The sequence below is a fragment of the Notamacropus eugenii genome, chromosome 7, assembly GCF_028372415.1.
Source record: "Notamacropus eugenii isolate mMacEug1 chromosome 7, mMacEug1.pri_v2, whole genome shotgun sequence".
Lineage (NCBI taxonomy): Eukaryota > Metazoa > Chordata > Mammalia > Diprotodontia > Macropodidae > Notamacropus > Notamacropus eugenii.
In genome coordinates, this window is record NC_092878.1 from 124,647,618 (window position 1) to 124,663,846 (window position 16,229).

The 16,229-nt window shown below is 39.0% G+C and overlaps 1 protein-coding gene across 8 annotated transcripts in view; it reads left to right on the forward strand.

The window, feature by feature from the left end:
- Positions 1-16,229, forward strand: part of TBCK (TBC1 domain containing kinase) — a 259,980-nt gene that overhangs the window by 135,302 nt on the left and 108,449 nt on the right. For all 8 annotated transcript variants that reach the window (XM_072625035.1, XM_072625034.1, XM_072625038.1 and 5 more), the window contains one exon: positions 12,364-12,400. In XM_072625035.1, the coding sequence (XP_072481136.1) occupies positions 12,364-12,400 (37 nt within the window). The remainder of the gene's footprint in view (positions 1-12,363; positions 12,401-16,229) is intronic.

The following is a 16,229-nucleotide window of genomic DNA, read 5'->3' on the forward strand; positions in this document are numbered from 1 at the left end:
TCTCTTCTTCTACCCACTACCTTGCCCTTCTGTTACTTAACCTACTCCACTTCCAAGGATCCCTCCCTTATCCTATTCCTCTTAATCTAAACATCCTTCTCTTACCTCCCTTTATGCTATTTCCTCACCCTCCCCTCTAAAAATCTCTCCTTTATCCTCTCCCCTTCCCCCCCTCCCCCTTTAGCTTTTATTTCTGTCTGAACTTAGAAGGCTTTTATATCCTTCTAGATGTGTATGTTGTTCTCTCTTACACCTACCCAGTGACAGTGGGGTTGCAGAACCACCACTCTCCTCCCCTAAGTTCCTCTTGCACCTCATTTGTATAAAGTAATTGCTCTTTTTACCTTTTTCTAAACAGTTTTACTTTTTAAAAATCATGTCCTACTCAGGCCTAACCCAGTCTTTCTTATGAACCACCCAATTACTAATAACAATCTTAAGCATACATTTTACATTTCCTCAAATAGAAGGAAAACAATCTGTCATTGTTGAGTCCCTTGTAATTAGGGTTTGATATGTACCTTATATTTCTCTTGGATCTTCTATGTCAGATCTTCTAATAAGTTCAAGTTTGTTTGTTTTTATCAAAATCTCACAATTCATTAAATGTCTGTTGGGTTTTTTTTTTCCATCCAGGATTATGCTTAACTTTATGGATATGATAGTCTTGGCCACTACCCCAGTTGTTTTGCTCTTTGATAGATAGTGTTCCAAGACCTGAGGTCTTTTAGCATCACAGCTGCTGGGTTTTGTGTACCTCTAATTGTTACCACCATATTTCAATTTTTTTTCTTGCTGTTCTTGCTTCTCCTTGAGCTGGATGTTTCAGAATTTGCCTATGACATTACTGTAGGTTTTCCTCGAAGGATCTCTTCCAGGTAGTGATTGGTGGATTTTGTTCTATTTCTAATTTCCCCTCTTGTTCTAATGATTCAGGGGTCAGCTAGGTGGTGCAGTGGATAGAACACCAGTGCAGGAGTCAGGAGGACCTGAGTTCAAATCTCACCTCAAACACTTGACAGTCACTAGCTGTGTGTGACTTTGGGCAACTCACTTAACCCTAATTGCCTCATCCTGGGTCATCTCCAGTCATCCTGATGAATATCTGGTCACTGGATTCAGATGGCTCTGGAGGAGAAGTGAGGCTGGTGACCTGCACAGCCCTCCCTCACTCAAAACAAAGTCAAGTGCAGGTCATGTCATTATTTCTCTGATGGCTTGGTCTTCTTTGACAATGAAGGATGAACACACACGATGTTTCATGGCAGATTTTCTGTAATTATTTTTTTGTATTATTGTAACAAGATTCTTTTTTTGATCATAACTTTCAGGTTGTCTGATTATTCTTATGTTTTCTCTTCTTAATCTATTCTACAGATCACTTGTTTTTCTTATGAGATGTTTCACCCTTTTTTTCATTCTTTATATTTTTTTTTGTCTCTTGGTCTCTTATAACTTCCCTGACCTCCCTTTGCCCAATTCTGATTTTAAGGTGTCATTTTTCACCTTAAGATCATGAATCTCCTTTTCTAAATAGTTGACTTGATTTTCATAATTTTGTTCTTCTTGAACTGTTCGGTTTTTTCCCCCTCCATCTCTCTTGTTTTGTTTTTAAAGTCTTTTTTAAGTTCTTCTATGAATTCTTTTTGGGCAAGTGGGCCATTTGACTGTACTCTTTGGGGCAGGACAGGTTTCTTTTTTTGCTTCAGTATCCTCTTCTGAAGATAAAGATGAACCCTGGTTTTCTGTATTCCCGTAATAACTTTATATGGCTGAATTCTTTCTCCTTTGTCTTCTCATTTTTTTTTTAGCACCTTATTTTTTGTAATCACTTCTAGTTCTGGCATATGGGGGATGGTGCCTCTGGCCTCAGATCCTCCTTCTAGCTTGGAACTGAAACCAAGAACTCACCCTCCTGTAAGTGCCCAGTGGTATCCCCGCCCCACTGCTTCTACACTCACTGGGCCTATGCTGACTTCTTGCTTCTCAGCAGCACAGCTGGATCTGGTCTCCCTTATCAAGCAGAAGTTCCCTCAGTCTTCCCCTCTCAGATACCCCCATACTGTCCAGGAGGAGAAAGTTCTTGCGGCTGGGGTTGAGGCTGCTTTCCAACACAGCCAGCCCCAGGACTCGCTGCTTGCTGTTTCAGCAGAACAGGCCTGGCCTGGCAGCATTTACTCTCCACAGGGAGCAAACCTCCATCCTGGGGTTTTTCTTGAGATCCTCGGTGATTGTCCCAGGAGGAACACTGTCCTCCCCAATTCTTGCTTATCTTTACCTCTCTGTGTTCACCCTGAGGTGCTATTTTGTCTTGTTTGTGGGGGTCTGGAGGGCTTGGAATTTTCTGACCTACCCTGCCATCTTCCCAGAAGCCTCCCCTTCCTAATCTTTCAAAACAGTTTTTACTACGTAGTTATCATGTAAATCATTCCCTTGATTCTGTTCACTCCACTCTGCCTCAGTTTATATAGGTCTTCTCAGGTCCTACAAAACCATTCATTTCTTATATTGTTAATAAACATTTATTAAGCACCTGCTATGTGCCGGGCAACGTCCTGAGCTCTTAGCATACACAAAGAAGCAAAACATAGTCCCCCCACCTCCTTAGTGGCTGGTTCTTTGCTACCACAAAAAGAGGCCATTTTGAAAATAGGTTGTCAGTAGGTTCTTAGGCATACCATCTGTTTGACCTTTGGCATATTACTTAAATCTTCAAACCTTGTTTTCTTCATCTGCAAAATGATGGGATTAATTTGAAAGACTTAAGAACTATAAGTAATGCAGTGACCAACCATAGACTGATAGACTAATAATAGACTGATAACTAAACATGATACCCAGCCTCCAGATAGGTGATGGACTGGAAGTACAGAAAGGAATAAACATTTTTAGACATCGCCAACCAATGTAAGGATTTGTTTTCCTTGGCTATTCTTAAAGGAGGAATTTTTAAATTTGATTTGGAGAAAGGGGAATTATAGGGGAGAGGAGATGGCCAAGGATATAGTAATGCCAAAAAGGGGGAAAAAAGGACCATTGTACAATTCTCAGAAGAGACCACAAGGAAATTCAGAGGAGGAAACAGAGAGGCTGAACAGCTTTGAAATTAACATGTTGGATTTATTTCCTACTTTTAAAAATACCAGAGATATATGTAATGGAGATACAGTTTCATATAGAATCATCTTTTTCTGTTCTTTATAGATGGAAATATTCAAATTTGTTATTTATCAAATTCTAACCAAAAAAAAAAATTAATGCATTCCTGAAAAAAAATTGGGTGACATCACTTCTAAGGTCTTTTTCAGCTCTGAATCTGTGAGCCTCTGATTCATAATGCTTTCAGCTCTCAAATTTGTGCTCATGGAATCATGAAAGGACAATTCAGTCCATTGTGGGGGGTTGCTGACATTTTGGGATTGGGTTGGGAAAAGTGGCGCAGAGTGTGAAGGATAGGAAGAACATTTAGATACTGATTTTTTTTTCTAAAGGGGAGACCACAGACAAGGAAACTCAGAGTTGCCAGAATTTATGACAAAACCAAGGGGGAAACCTGAACAAGTTTGAGTTTTTTCCTTTGAAAATATCCTTTTAAAAGTTTAAAAGTGATATACAATGAATTCAAAATCTAATGAACTTGCAGCACTCCTTTGGTTATATTAATATGGTTTCCCATAATAAGATGTTTATTATACAGGCTATAATACTGTTTTGATGATTGAGTTCCCAAGTATTTCATGCTGGAGGCATTTTTATAATGACACTAAAATTTTTCTTGTTTTTAAAAAAATACTTAGATTTTTAGCTCACTGAAGTTTTAATACCATCTGTGCTTTGTATAAAGATACTTTCTTCCTCCTCACTCTCAGAAAGTACTACTTAGCATATGCTCTATATTTTCTCAATTAAAGTGAATTTAGATGAATTTTGTTTAGAAAAATTTTAGAATTTTGAAATTCTCCTTTAGATAATCAGAGCTCTGCAGGAAAATACTGACACTCACTTCCCCAGAGGGCCAGCAATCATTGGCTGCTATTTTGCAATTCTTTTAATATTAATTTGCAGCTTCCAGACTTTCATTTCAACATTTTAAATGACGAGATGAAATGAAGCAGGAGATATGTTTAGGTGAACATAGTAGTTTCTTCCTCCCTGTTTCTTACCTCACAGAAACTGTCAGAAAAAAATTTTTATTTAGGTTATTTCAATTGAATATAACTGCTGAAGAAATGGAGATGTCTTCTCCTTCCTAATTCATTGTCACCAGTTTTTAAACATTAATTAATACTTGTTGAGTACCTACTGACCTACTGGCACATTTGACACCTGGTACAACATCTATGTTAATTTCTAATGGAATTTTTCAATATTGTACAGTGTCAGGCTTTTGGAAGATAATCTTAAAAACCTTAAAAAATGTTAACCATAACAATAATGGTTAACATCTATATAATGCTCTAAGGTTTGCCAACTATTATATATGTATACACATACATATAAAAACTCAAGGATATTTAGGAAAATTTTCTTTTAATTATGAACCTATAGCCATATATTGAGGTCATAGCATTGCTGGTGGACAGCCTTCATCTATTCTAACTGAGGATGTCAGAAGAAATGGATCAGTTCTTTTGGAATGCCACCAGCGTGGGGAGGGGGTAATATAATTAGACCTATACCTTAGGAAAATCACTTTGATCGGAGTGGAGGTTGGATTGGGGACAAAAAAAATAGACAAGTGCTTAATAATTACCTGCCATAATACTGGGTTCAGCTCTGAAGATAAAAACAAAAAATGAAAATCTCTTCCTTAAGAAGCTTGCATTCTACTCAAGAAGCTAGCAGGCACATATGCAAGTGTGGTCTATGGCATGGGACATGGCCACCCATGTTCTCTGGGCTTGTACCAGTCTATCTGGAGTTTCCAAAGATGAATGCCACTGCACAAGGTACAACTCAGACTCTCTGAGAGTCCTAGGAATAACCCATTATAAGGGATAAACTCCTAATCTTTGTTACAATAGCCTTTGAACTCTCTTTGGTACTCTTCATATTTATGCAAAAGCAGATACCATGAACACCATTAGCTCTTAAACATAAACCATTTACTTACTGAGAAAGCAAAAGAAAGTATGATTATGACATCGTGGTCATTTAATATAAAGCCAGTACATGAATAATTTTTAAAAATCACAATCCACACATAAACTTGGGTCACGCTCTCCTGCCAATACAGGCATTGTCTATGGGGAAATGATAAAGCTAGAAAGATTGGATGGGATCTGGTTGTAAGGAATCTTAAATGCCAAGCAAAGTAGTTTATGTTTGACCCAAGAGATAATGAGGAGCCAGTGCAGTTCATTGAGTGAGTGGTATGGTCAGAATTAAGAAAATTATCTTTGAAGCTGGATAGATGTTGCAGTTAGATTGAAGTAAGACTCAAGTCAGGAAGACCAATCATTGCAATTTTTCTTGGTTTTGCAAGTTTTTTAAATTTCATTTTATCATTTGCAAGATGGCAAAAACATTTTTTTTTCATCTTCAAGATGGTAAAGGCCTAAATGAAGATGGAGGTTATATGTGTAGAGAGGAGGGAACAGATGAAAAAAGCTGAGGAAAGAAGGACAAGATTGGCAAGTGATTGTGGCATGAGTTTTAATAAGAACTAAAAGATGACCCTAAGTTTGCAAACCTGAGTGACTACAAGGATAGGGATTAGGGAAAAGATAGACTTATAGGAGATGAGAGACAGTATAGCTGTATCGGGGTGTGTGTGTGTGTGTGTGTGTGTGTGTGTGTGTGTGTGTGTGTGTGTGTGTGTGTGTGTGTGTGTGTGTGTGTGTGTGTGTCTCTGTGTCTGTGTCTGTGTGTGTGTGTGTGTGTGTCTGGATTGGAGTTATATTGGGTCAGGGACAAACTTGAGGCAGGGAGACCATTTAGAATGAATGCCATTGCAGCAGGCCAGGACAGAGGTGATGAAGCCTAGACTAAGGTTGCATTTCTATATTAGTGCTGAGATCTCCTGAAGCTAGAAGTAACAAGGTTTGACAACAAATTGGATATGGGGAGTTGAGGATGACAACACAGTTGTGAACCTAGATAACTGAAATGAAGGTAAATAGCAAAGGAAAATGAGGGACAAAGAAGGTTATGAGGAAAGAGATATTGGATTTAGTTTTTAATGAGTTTGAGATACCTACAGAAAAGCCAATTTGGGATAATCAGACTGTAGCTGGTGATGTGAATCTAGAACTGGGGAGAGATGAGAGATGAGAGATGACCTCTTAGGAGCTAATGAATTCACCATGCAAGATGGAATAGAGAGAAAAGAGAAGAGGGCCCTTCAGTAGGCCTTTGGGAGAATACCCACCATTAGTTGTTATTGTGTTACTTGTCCTTCATTCTCAAAGAGGACCATGACATCAGAGAGGTGATGCCTTGATGTGCAAGTGATCTGGATTTAAGGGAGGGAGGGTTGGGCAAAGTTACCAGCCTCACTTTCTTCTCCAGAGCCGTCCGGGGCCAGTGGCCAAATATAGATCAGGTCTACTGGAGATGGCCTTGATCTACCTTAGTGGGAGTAACATGACTTATCAAAGGAGTCTGAGAAGGAATTATTGCACAGGGAAAGAGAAGAATCAAGAGAGAGCAGTGTCCGAGCAACCTAGAGAGAAAAATATATATAAGAGGAAAAGGTTATTGAAAATGTCAAAGGCTTGAGAAGGGTCAAGAAGGATGAGGGCTAAGAAAAGGCCATTAGATTTAGCAATTAAGACATCACTGGAGAGAGCAAGTTCACAGTTGAGTAATGAGGTTGGAAAGCAGACTGCAGAAGATTTAGAAGTGTGTGAGAGAAAAGAAAGTGGATTCACCTGGTATAGACGGCTTTCTCAAGGAGTTTCTGAGAAAGAGAAGAGATATTGACCAGTAGCAAGTAGGGGGCATTCAGTAAATATCTGTTGCTTGACTGAACAAAGCCGATTTTATATTTCAAGGTAACTGGCTCATTACTTTCTGGTTAATAAAAAGAACATGAACATTTTAAATTTACAATTTCTGAATAGTGGAATCTATGAAACAATAAAACATACTATAGGTGGTTGTTCCTTATCTCCTACTTTAGAAGTGAAGGCAAGCATTGAACAGGACTAAAGATGCTTCCCTTGAGTTAATAAATGCAACAGGTAAACCAGAAGGCCTGCGTGGAATCATCTTTATATGTAACACATTCATTTCTATGGTCATGCATATACTCCAGGTCCTTAAACTGATCTTATCTTGATTTATTGAAAGAGTGAGTGTCAGGAGAACAGGAATGTTAGAGAAAGCTTCCTTAACATAATTTATTCGAAGGCAATTAACTCACATTCCCTCTCTTCATATATGCCAACCCCTTCCCCCCACACATACATAGGGGCAACTAGGTGGTGCAGTGCGTAGAGCACCAGTGCAGGAGTCAGGAGGACCTGAGTTCAAATCTCACCTCAGACACTTGACATTCACTAGCTGTGTGACCTTGGGCAACTCACTTAACCCCAATTGCCTCATCCTGAGTCATCTCCAGTCATCCTGATGAATATCTGGTCACTGGATTCAGATGGCTCTGGAGGAGAAGTGAGACTGGTGACTTGGACAGCCCTCCTTCACTCGAAACAAAGTCAAGTGTAAGTCATGTCATCATTTCTGGTGGCATGGTCATCTTCAGCAACGAAGGACGAACACACACACACACACACATACATGCTTCCATTCAAAATCTTGCTACCTGACACTTTGGACTACTGCAAACATCTTCCAAGTGTTCTCCCTGCTTTTAGTCTTTCCCCTAATTCATTCTCCCCATAGCTACCACATTGAGATTCCTAAAGCTCAGACCTGATTGCATCATTTTCTGTATTCAGTAGTCTTCAGTGTTTCCCTGTTGGCTGTATGATACCACATTCAGTTCTCAGTCTGGCATTGATGACCTTCCAGAATCTGCCTACAGTTCATGCTACTTCCTTTCCCTTACTCTCCATGCCGTTCAGTATGACCTGCTAACCCTTCTGCATGTCCTGCCTCTAGAACTGTGCACAAGTGGCCCTCCATTTCTGGAATGGAACTTCTTTGCCAGTCCTCCTCAGTAGTGATGCCTACCCTCTGTTGATTATCTCTGATTTATCCTGTATATATCCCTGCCGCACACAGCTATTCGCATGTTGTCTCTTCCATTAGACTCTGGGTTTCTTGGGAGCAGGGACTGTCTTTGCCTTTCTGTGTATCACCAGAGCTTAACACAGTCTGGCACATAGTAGGTGCTTAGTAAGTATTTGTTGACTGGCTGATGAAGTGAGTGGCCTGCCTCTTGGAATATCTAGTGTCCTCCAAGTTACCTGCATGAGTCCTTCTCTGAACCTTCCTGTTATTAACATTATTCTCTTTCTTTTGAAATTATTCAGTATTTTTTTTTGCATTAACTTTGTTTTTACTTCTCTGTGTAACATGCCTCCAAAAGAATATGAATTCCCTGAGGGCATACAGGATTTCACTTTTGTCTATGGATCTCCAGTTCTGAGCACCATACCCAACACAAGATACTGTTTAATACATATTTGTTAAAATGACCGTAGTGAAACAAAAAATAGGAAAGTAAAAGATCCAGTGATGGAATTTAAGAGAAGGATTTATGTAGAAATACTTGAGTTTTCATGACCTCCAGGTAGCAAGATAAGACTGAAGAGCCTGTTGGTTTTGGGAGCCACTAAGACTTTAAATACCTCAGCCTTCTTGAGACCTTAGATTACCTCCAGAGAAACCCTCTTGAGCCAGTAAAATAAAACTGTTGACTCCTGCAGTCTTAATCGCTTTGGATTCTTTTCCTTTCCTATTCTCACCTCTCCCCACCTCAGCTCAACATTCATATGCACCTTTAGGTGACTTTAGCAGGTCTTCCATTGAAGGAGGGTACCCAGATCATGTATCTCTTCAATTTCCCTCCATGCTACAATCTGGACTTCTCCATCATTCCCTCGTTCCTTTTCCTACCCACCCCCAACATTGTCCCAGCCTTTTTTGTTCATATAACCAAAGCCTCTTGATAATGTGTCTGTTATCATTGGATAATAGAAGGGACCTTAGATGCCATTGTGTCTAACCTGCTTATTTTATGTTTAAAACAATAGAAATCAGCATTTTCTCCCTCCTCTTCCTATCCCTCCACCCCACAATTCCACTAGAAAGACAATAAATTTCTTGTAACAAATAATCATAGTCAGACAAAAGAAATTCCCTCATTAGCCGTATTCAAAAACTCTATGTCCCATTCTGCATGCACCCTGAATGCATCTCTGTCAAGAGGTGGATCGCATGCTTCATCAGTCCTTTAGAATCATGAAGGTGATTGCCTTGACCAGAGTTCTAAGGTCCAGAGTAGTTAAGTGACCTGCCCAAAGCCACACAGACACTGAGTGTGTAGGGCAGAATTTAAACCCAGACTTCTTGACACCAAGTCCATTGTACTAACCTTTATACCACTCTGCCTCTGGTGTCCTCCTAGAGATACAGGACTCAAGTCAAGTATCACCAACTGGTCTATACTTACAATACATAAAATATATCATAGATTATACATAAAAATTTCTGGCCATTTTTAGATACATACATATATATATATTGCCATATGTGTCCTTCTCAGGCTTACTGAAGCCCTTTGGAAGAAAAGTGCTATTTTGTCCCATAAGATGGTAAGATGGCTTCTAATAAAGTCAAATTATCTCCAACTTGAGATAACCAAAACAAGGAGTGAAAGAAACATGAGGGTTTTCCTTTGTTGACTGAGAAAGACAGCAGGACTGCTTCCTAACTTGGCTAGGTTCAGTTTCAAATCTAGACAAATCTAAATATTAAAAAGTGGTACAAATTTGGACAGGGCCCACCTGCAAATGCAGACAATATCTCACCTCTCAGTACACTGCTGGCTTCCTTTTGCCCCTTTGTTAAGCTTTTCTGGCTTTCCTTAGTTCTAACTAACAATGCGAATAATGTTGATGACAGTTTTATAGACCCACATTTTTCCATTTTTTTTTTTTGAACAAGAGAGGTTCTTCATCCTTTCTTCTGCTTCATCACATTTTGCATTTGTTGAAGTCTGTGGCCTTTTCTTAGAGCTGCAATAACTGTGCTTCTTAAAACCAGGTGTTGTTTATTAAATAATTGATTCCCCCAACCCAGATAGCTCTGAATGTGTATATGTGAGACTTCAGCAAAACCTTAGGAAATGGTCCTTAACATAGCTATTACTGCCTAACATTGCCAGGGGGCAGTATTGACTAAGCTGATCTTTCAGCAGGCTAATACAGAGCTATATAAATTTAAGTGGGCCATCCTTAAAGCTGTGAACTGGAGAAAATACTTAAAACATATGAATCCTCCTAATTGGTCTCAAGTTTTTGCTTTTACATGTAGAAATGACCAATAATGGCAGATACTTTATTTTATGGGTATAATGTATCTGACACATTTTCATATTTGTAATACAGATGTTATTTTTTTGATAATAGACTTTAAAAAATCCCATTGCATTCCCCATACCTATTTATTACAAATTATTAGGAAGTTACACAAATATCCTGGTGAGCAACATGTTTCTGATGGGTCTGGGAAACATTTGGGGCATGATATGCAAATCTCTCTCTCTCTCTCTCTCTCTCTCTCTCTCTCTCTCTCTCTCTCTCTTTCTCTCTCTCTCTCTCATACACACACACACACATATACATGCATGCATACACAGACAAGCACACATCACGCCATGACAGTGATGATACCATTTCCAAGGTACCACTAAATATGTTCCCACCCTTATTCAGCTGCTTACATTTTACTAGACCACTCTGAACTAAAAGAAGTTGAAACCCATTTCAAAAACATATCCATTATAATCAGCAAGTGAACTTTTTTCAACTGTCATTTGGTGTACTTTAAGAACAATGAAATAGGCTTCTTAAATATGTACAGAGAGACACAACATTCCACATTTCCTTTTTTTTAAAGTCTTGCTAGTCAATATGTATTATGTTTTGTTTGTAAAGAAATCAAAGAATGTTGATTTTTTTTTTATTATTGATTCGTTACAAAGAAATGTTTGAACCAGATTTATGATTTTATGATGTCTCTTCATAGAAAGAAAGACAACTTGGTTTAATGGATGGAGAGATGGACTTGGAGCCAGGAATACCTAGTTTAGTCCAGCTTTTGGCGCATACTCGCTATATGACCCTTGGCAAGTCATTTAATAAGCTTCAGGAAACTAATACTATAAGTTATAGAGATGGTGTCAACCTACATTGGTAAAAGAGAGTTTCCTTATTAAGATTTCTCTTTATCAAAGCATTCATAGGTCCTGTACCCATCCCCATCCCTACTCTGGTTGACATGAATATTTGGATATATATTTCAGTAGGGGCACAGTATAATATATTTTTGGTCCTAAGTCATGTTTAAGGACCTATTGGCAAGGTAGTTCTTTTAGGAATCTCTCTTACACAAAGAATTGAATGTATGGTTCATATGTGCCCTAGTCTGACATACTTAGCAAAGCAAGCAACTAATTAAGGCCAGTGCAAAAATATTCTATTCTTGGATTCTTACCCTTTTTAGAGTCTGCTATGAAAATTCCTGTTAACTGAGCAAATGACTACAGACGTCATAATGCTTTGTATTTACATAACACCTTTTTATGGAGAGTTTGGAGTGCTTTTCAAAGATCATCGTTTCATCAGTCCTCACCATTACCCAGTAAGGTGCCATGAAACTGATGAAGACCTTTAGAATGTCAAGAATACTTGTACGTACCCTGAAAACACATGCTCTTCAAATGAACATGCTACATTTGCCCTTAGTACTCCTCAGAATCATTGCTCCAGCATCTCAAGAAACTGACTCATTTTCAGTTCACATTCGCTATGAATTGTTCCTCAGGACTATCCAAGACCTTTCTAATAAAGCAACAGTAGTTGAAGAGGCATGTTGGCTTGGTGGATAGAGAGCCAACCTCAAAATTAGTAAGACTTGTGTTCAGGAGCTGCCTTTTTGATCCCCTTGGGCAAATCACTTTACCTTAGTACCCCAGGTAACTCTCAGTCTATTAAGTTGCAGTCTCAGATCTGCATTAATAGAAGATATTTTATCACTTACTGGGATAAGGACTTCTTTATCCCAGTCAAATAACAAGTTCAGGTCAGGGAGATGGGAAAAAAACCACATAATTAGAGTCATCTATAGTCTGTTTGGTTTTGAATAGCATAAAGATGATTTTCAAAAAATAGCAGAGTCATGCTGATTAAGCGTTGCCATAATAAATACCTATCCTTTCCCTCTTTTTTATAGCTCTATGCCATTCCTTGGTTCCTCACCATGTTTACCCGTAAGTATAAGGGGTTTTTTGTTTTGTTTTTCATTATCTGTTGATATTTTGTCAGTATCATTTAGGATCTGTACAGCTCCTAGGTGATTTACATTTTTTAGTTAAAACACATGTAGTGCCAATAGCATCTGAATAGCACTCTAACTTAATAGGTTTTTATTAAAAATATCTTTTGTTCAGTCATTCTTTCAGTTGTGTCTGACTCTTCATGACCTCATTTAGAATTTTCTTGGCAAAAATATTGGAGTGAATTGCCGTTTTCTCCAGTTCATTTTAGGATGAGGAAACTGAGTCAAACAGAGTTAATTGACATGTTCAGAGTCACACAGCCAGCAAGTGTCTGAGGCCAAATTTTAAACACAGGAAGATGAGTCTTCCTGACTCCAGGCCCAGCACTATTATTGTGCCACCTAGCTACTGAAAGTCTATAAATTTTGTGTGTGTGTGTGTGTGTGTGTGTGTGTGTGTGTGTCTTCGTGTGTTCGTCCCTCATTGCTGAAGAAGACTTTGCCATCAGAGAAATGATGACATGACTTGCACTTGACTTTGTTTTGAGTGAGGGAGGGCTGTGCAGGTCACCAGCCTCACTTCTCCTCTAGAGCCATCTGAATCCAGTGACCAGATATTCATCAGGATGACTGGAGATGACCCAGAATGAGGCAATTGGGGTTAAGTGAGTTGCCCAAGGTCACACAGCTAGTGAGTGTCAAGTGTCTGAGGTGAGATTTGAACTCAGGTCCTCCTGACTCCTGCACTGGTGCTCTATGCACTGCACCACCTCTCTACCCCAAAGTCTATAAATATATAAAAAAGAAAACGCATAAATTACCTTTTGTTCTTAAGGATCCAGTATGATAACCTACACATTTGTGGGTTCTCATTTTCTAACAGCCCTTAGATCATTCCCCTTGGACATAGGGTGAGATGATGTCAGCTCCACAGACTGTGGGTCAAACAATCATGCTGTGAAAATTTGATGAAAGACTTGTGAAAGTTTGCCAAGAGAATAATATAGGGTGAAAATCTTTCTCATAGCCTACAGTTCATGTCACTGTGCCCCTATTGAAAAAATACTGTACAGTTTTAAAATATGATATCCCTTCAGGGTTCTTTAGGTTTGCTTATGGGACTAATTCTTCATAGCCAGACTCATTCTTTATTTTTAGAGATTCTGTGGCAACTGAAACTTTCCTCATTTTCCCCAAACCAAGGCCATTTCAGAAATAAAACAGCTTTAGCTCCTTCATTGTGAGAAAATAGAGGTCCTGATTTTGTAAAGGACTACTTTAAAGTTCAGAAAAATATTTCAAACTGTCATCTATTTCAACAAGCATTTGTTTAAACCCCTTCTGTGTACAAGTACAAGGATAAAATGAGAGACGTTCCTTGTCCTCACGGAACTTGTATTCTACTGAAGAGTTCAACCTGTAAACAGATAAATATCCTTTGTTGTTGAGTTGGCATATCATCGTTATGGTTGAGTCATTTCAGTTATGTCTGACTGTTGTGAACCCCTTTGGGGTTTTCTTGGGAAAGATACTGGAGTGCTTTTCCATTGCCTTCTCTAGCTCATTTGACAGATGAGGAATTGTGGCAGACTGGACTAAGTTACTTGTCTAGGGTTACACAGCTAGCAAGTGAGGCCAGATTTGAACTCATGAAGAAGAGTCTTCCTGACTGCAGGCTCAGTGCTCTATCCACCGCACCACATAGCTGCCCAGATAAATATATACATGATCATTTGAGAAACTAGAGGTATCACAAATTAGGGATATTGGGAAAGGCTTCTTATAAGAGGTGGCACATGAGCTAGAGATTCTGAGAATTAAAGGTCAGAAGACAGTGCATTCCAGGCATGGTGGAAACCCTAGACAAAGACCCAGAGACAAGAAATGGAGTATTGGTTTAGAAAGGAGCCAGTAGTTCCATTTGAAAGGAACCTAATATGCATAAAGGTTGGTAATGTGAAATATAGCTGGAAAGATATGATCAATCCAGAATATGAAGGCCTTCATATGCTAAGCTGAGGAATTTGATTTTGATCCTGGAGTCCCCGGAAGTCTAGAGTCCAGCTGGGAGGCCACTGTTTATTTTTGAGGTTTCCTATGGAATCCCAAGCACAGTCACCATATTACGGCCATCTCCACACCTTTCCTGATTCGGTGCTCCTTCTTGTCATCATGATTCTTTTCAGGAACAAATTATGCTTAGATGGCCAGTCACCCTGGAACTATGATTTTAACTACCTAAAAACCAGGGACCTGGAGCTTCCTGAAGTCAGTCAGTCACCAAGCATTTATTAAGCACCTGGTCTGTGTCAGGCACTGTGCTGAGAGCTGAAGGAAGCCTCGGCAGTTTCCTGAACAAGGACTAGGAAGAATCACATTTATCCCTGGGGCTGGAAGCCAATAAAGCAGAGGTCTGTGGATTCCCATCTCCCTCCACTGGAGAATAGAAATGCTTTATCAGTCAGAGGAAACTCCGTAAGTCAAAGAAGATGCTTTTGGTGGGTTCCTCTGGAATGCGATTCTTATGGGAGCTCATACCCACCTTCCCAGGCCTCCACTCTGGCCCCAGTCCCCAAAAGGCAGATCAGACAACCAGTCACAACCATTTCATTTTAACTTAAAAACAGGTTGTCATCATTGATCTCTCCTTTGTACCGTTCTTCAGAATGACCAGCTGCTTAGTCTTGGCCCGTGCACTTCACTAATCATGAAAATAGGCACATGAACATGGGATTTAAAGTCGGAAGTCATCTACACCAACCATGTCATGTTGCAGATCAAACAAAGAGAAACCTATGAAGGTCAAGGTACTTGCCCGAGTTCATAGCAGTTTGGATTGAAAGCCAAGTTCCCTGATTTAATTACTTAAATTTGAGGGGGAAAGGACAGCCACTTTGGGAATGGTTAAAACAGTGAGTTGTTGACTATGGATTGGAAATATCGATACGAATACAGAGTTAATGTTCTGTAACAAATGTGCTTTTTGGTAGCTGTCAAGCAATTTAAACAAGAGACATGAGTTTTGTAGCAGCACTAAAAGCTACACAAAAACCTCAGGCAGTAAACATAAAGTTTGAATTAAGCAAACAACCACTGGCTTTTGATGACCTTAAAATTCTTTGAGAAGTGTTAAGACGCATGTTCTAGCCAATTTTTTTCTTGCTAAATAATACTAGACCAGGCTCTTAAATGTAAGTTACAAAATCACTAAATTTCAAAATGAACCTGACTTTCTGATCTAACTTTCCATTTGGAAGAGTTTTCCTTCTATTTTACAGTGTAGTTTTTGTTATTTTATATTATAGTTGAGGTTCTGGATGTAAGGTTCAAAATTTCAATATGATCTGAGTTTCATTTCTTGAGAAGTTATAATTGGAGTGAGGAAAGACAGTAATGAGAATTGAGTCCTTCTGCAATGCAACAGTTGAAAAAAGGTTCTGATTTAACATACCCTGATAGTTTAATCAAAGTGTACACATAGTTAAGCATAAAACACTTTGATCTTTACACTTAGATGCAGTGTAGCATTGTGTAGTCCACAATAACTCCCATACTAATGCCAAGATGGTACATGAGTGTATGGTCCTAGGAATTAGTAATCCTGAAGAAACGTAGATTTTGACCAAAAAATTATTAGGAATCAGGAGATGGCCTGGTGTCTTCATGCCTTAGATGGTAAAACATATCATTTTTCTCCATTAACTAATCAGAATAAAGTTGTTTCAGTACAGTCTTTGGGAGATAAATGCCCTTTGCATAGAAGCACAGGTTCCATTCCCTTTTAGAGAGCATGTCAGAAAGAAGTATTTTGATCTACCAGA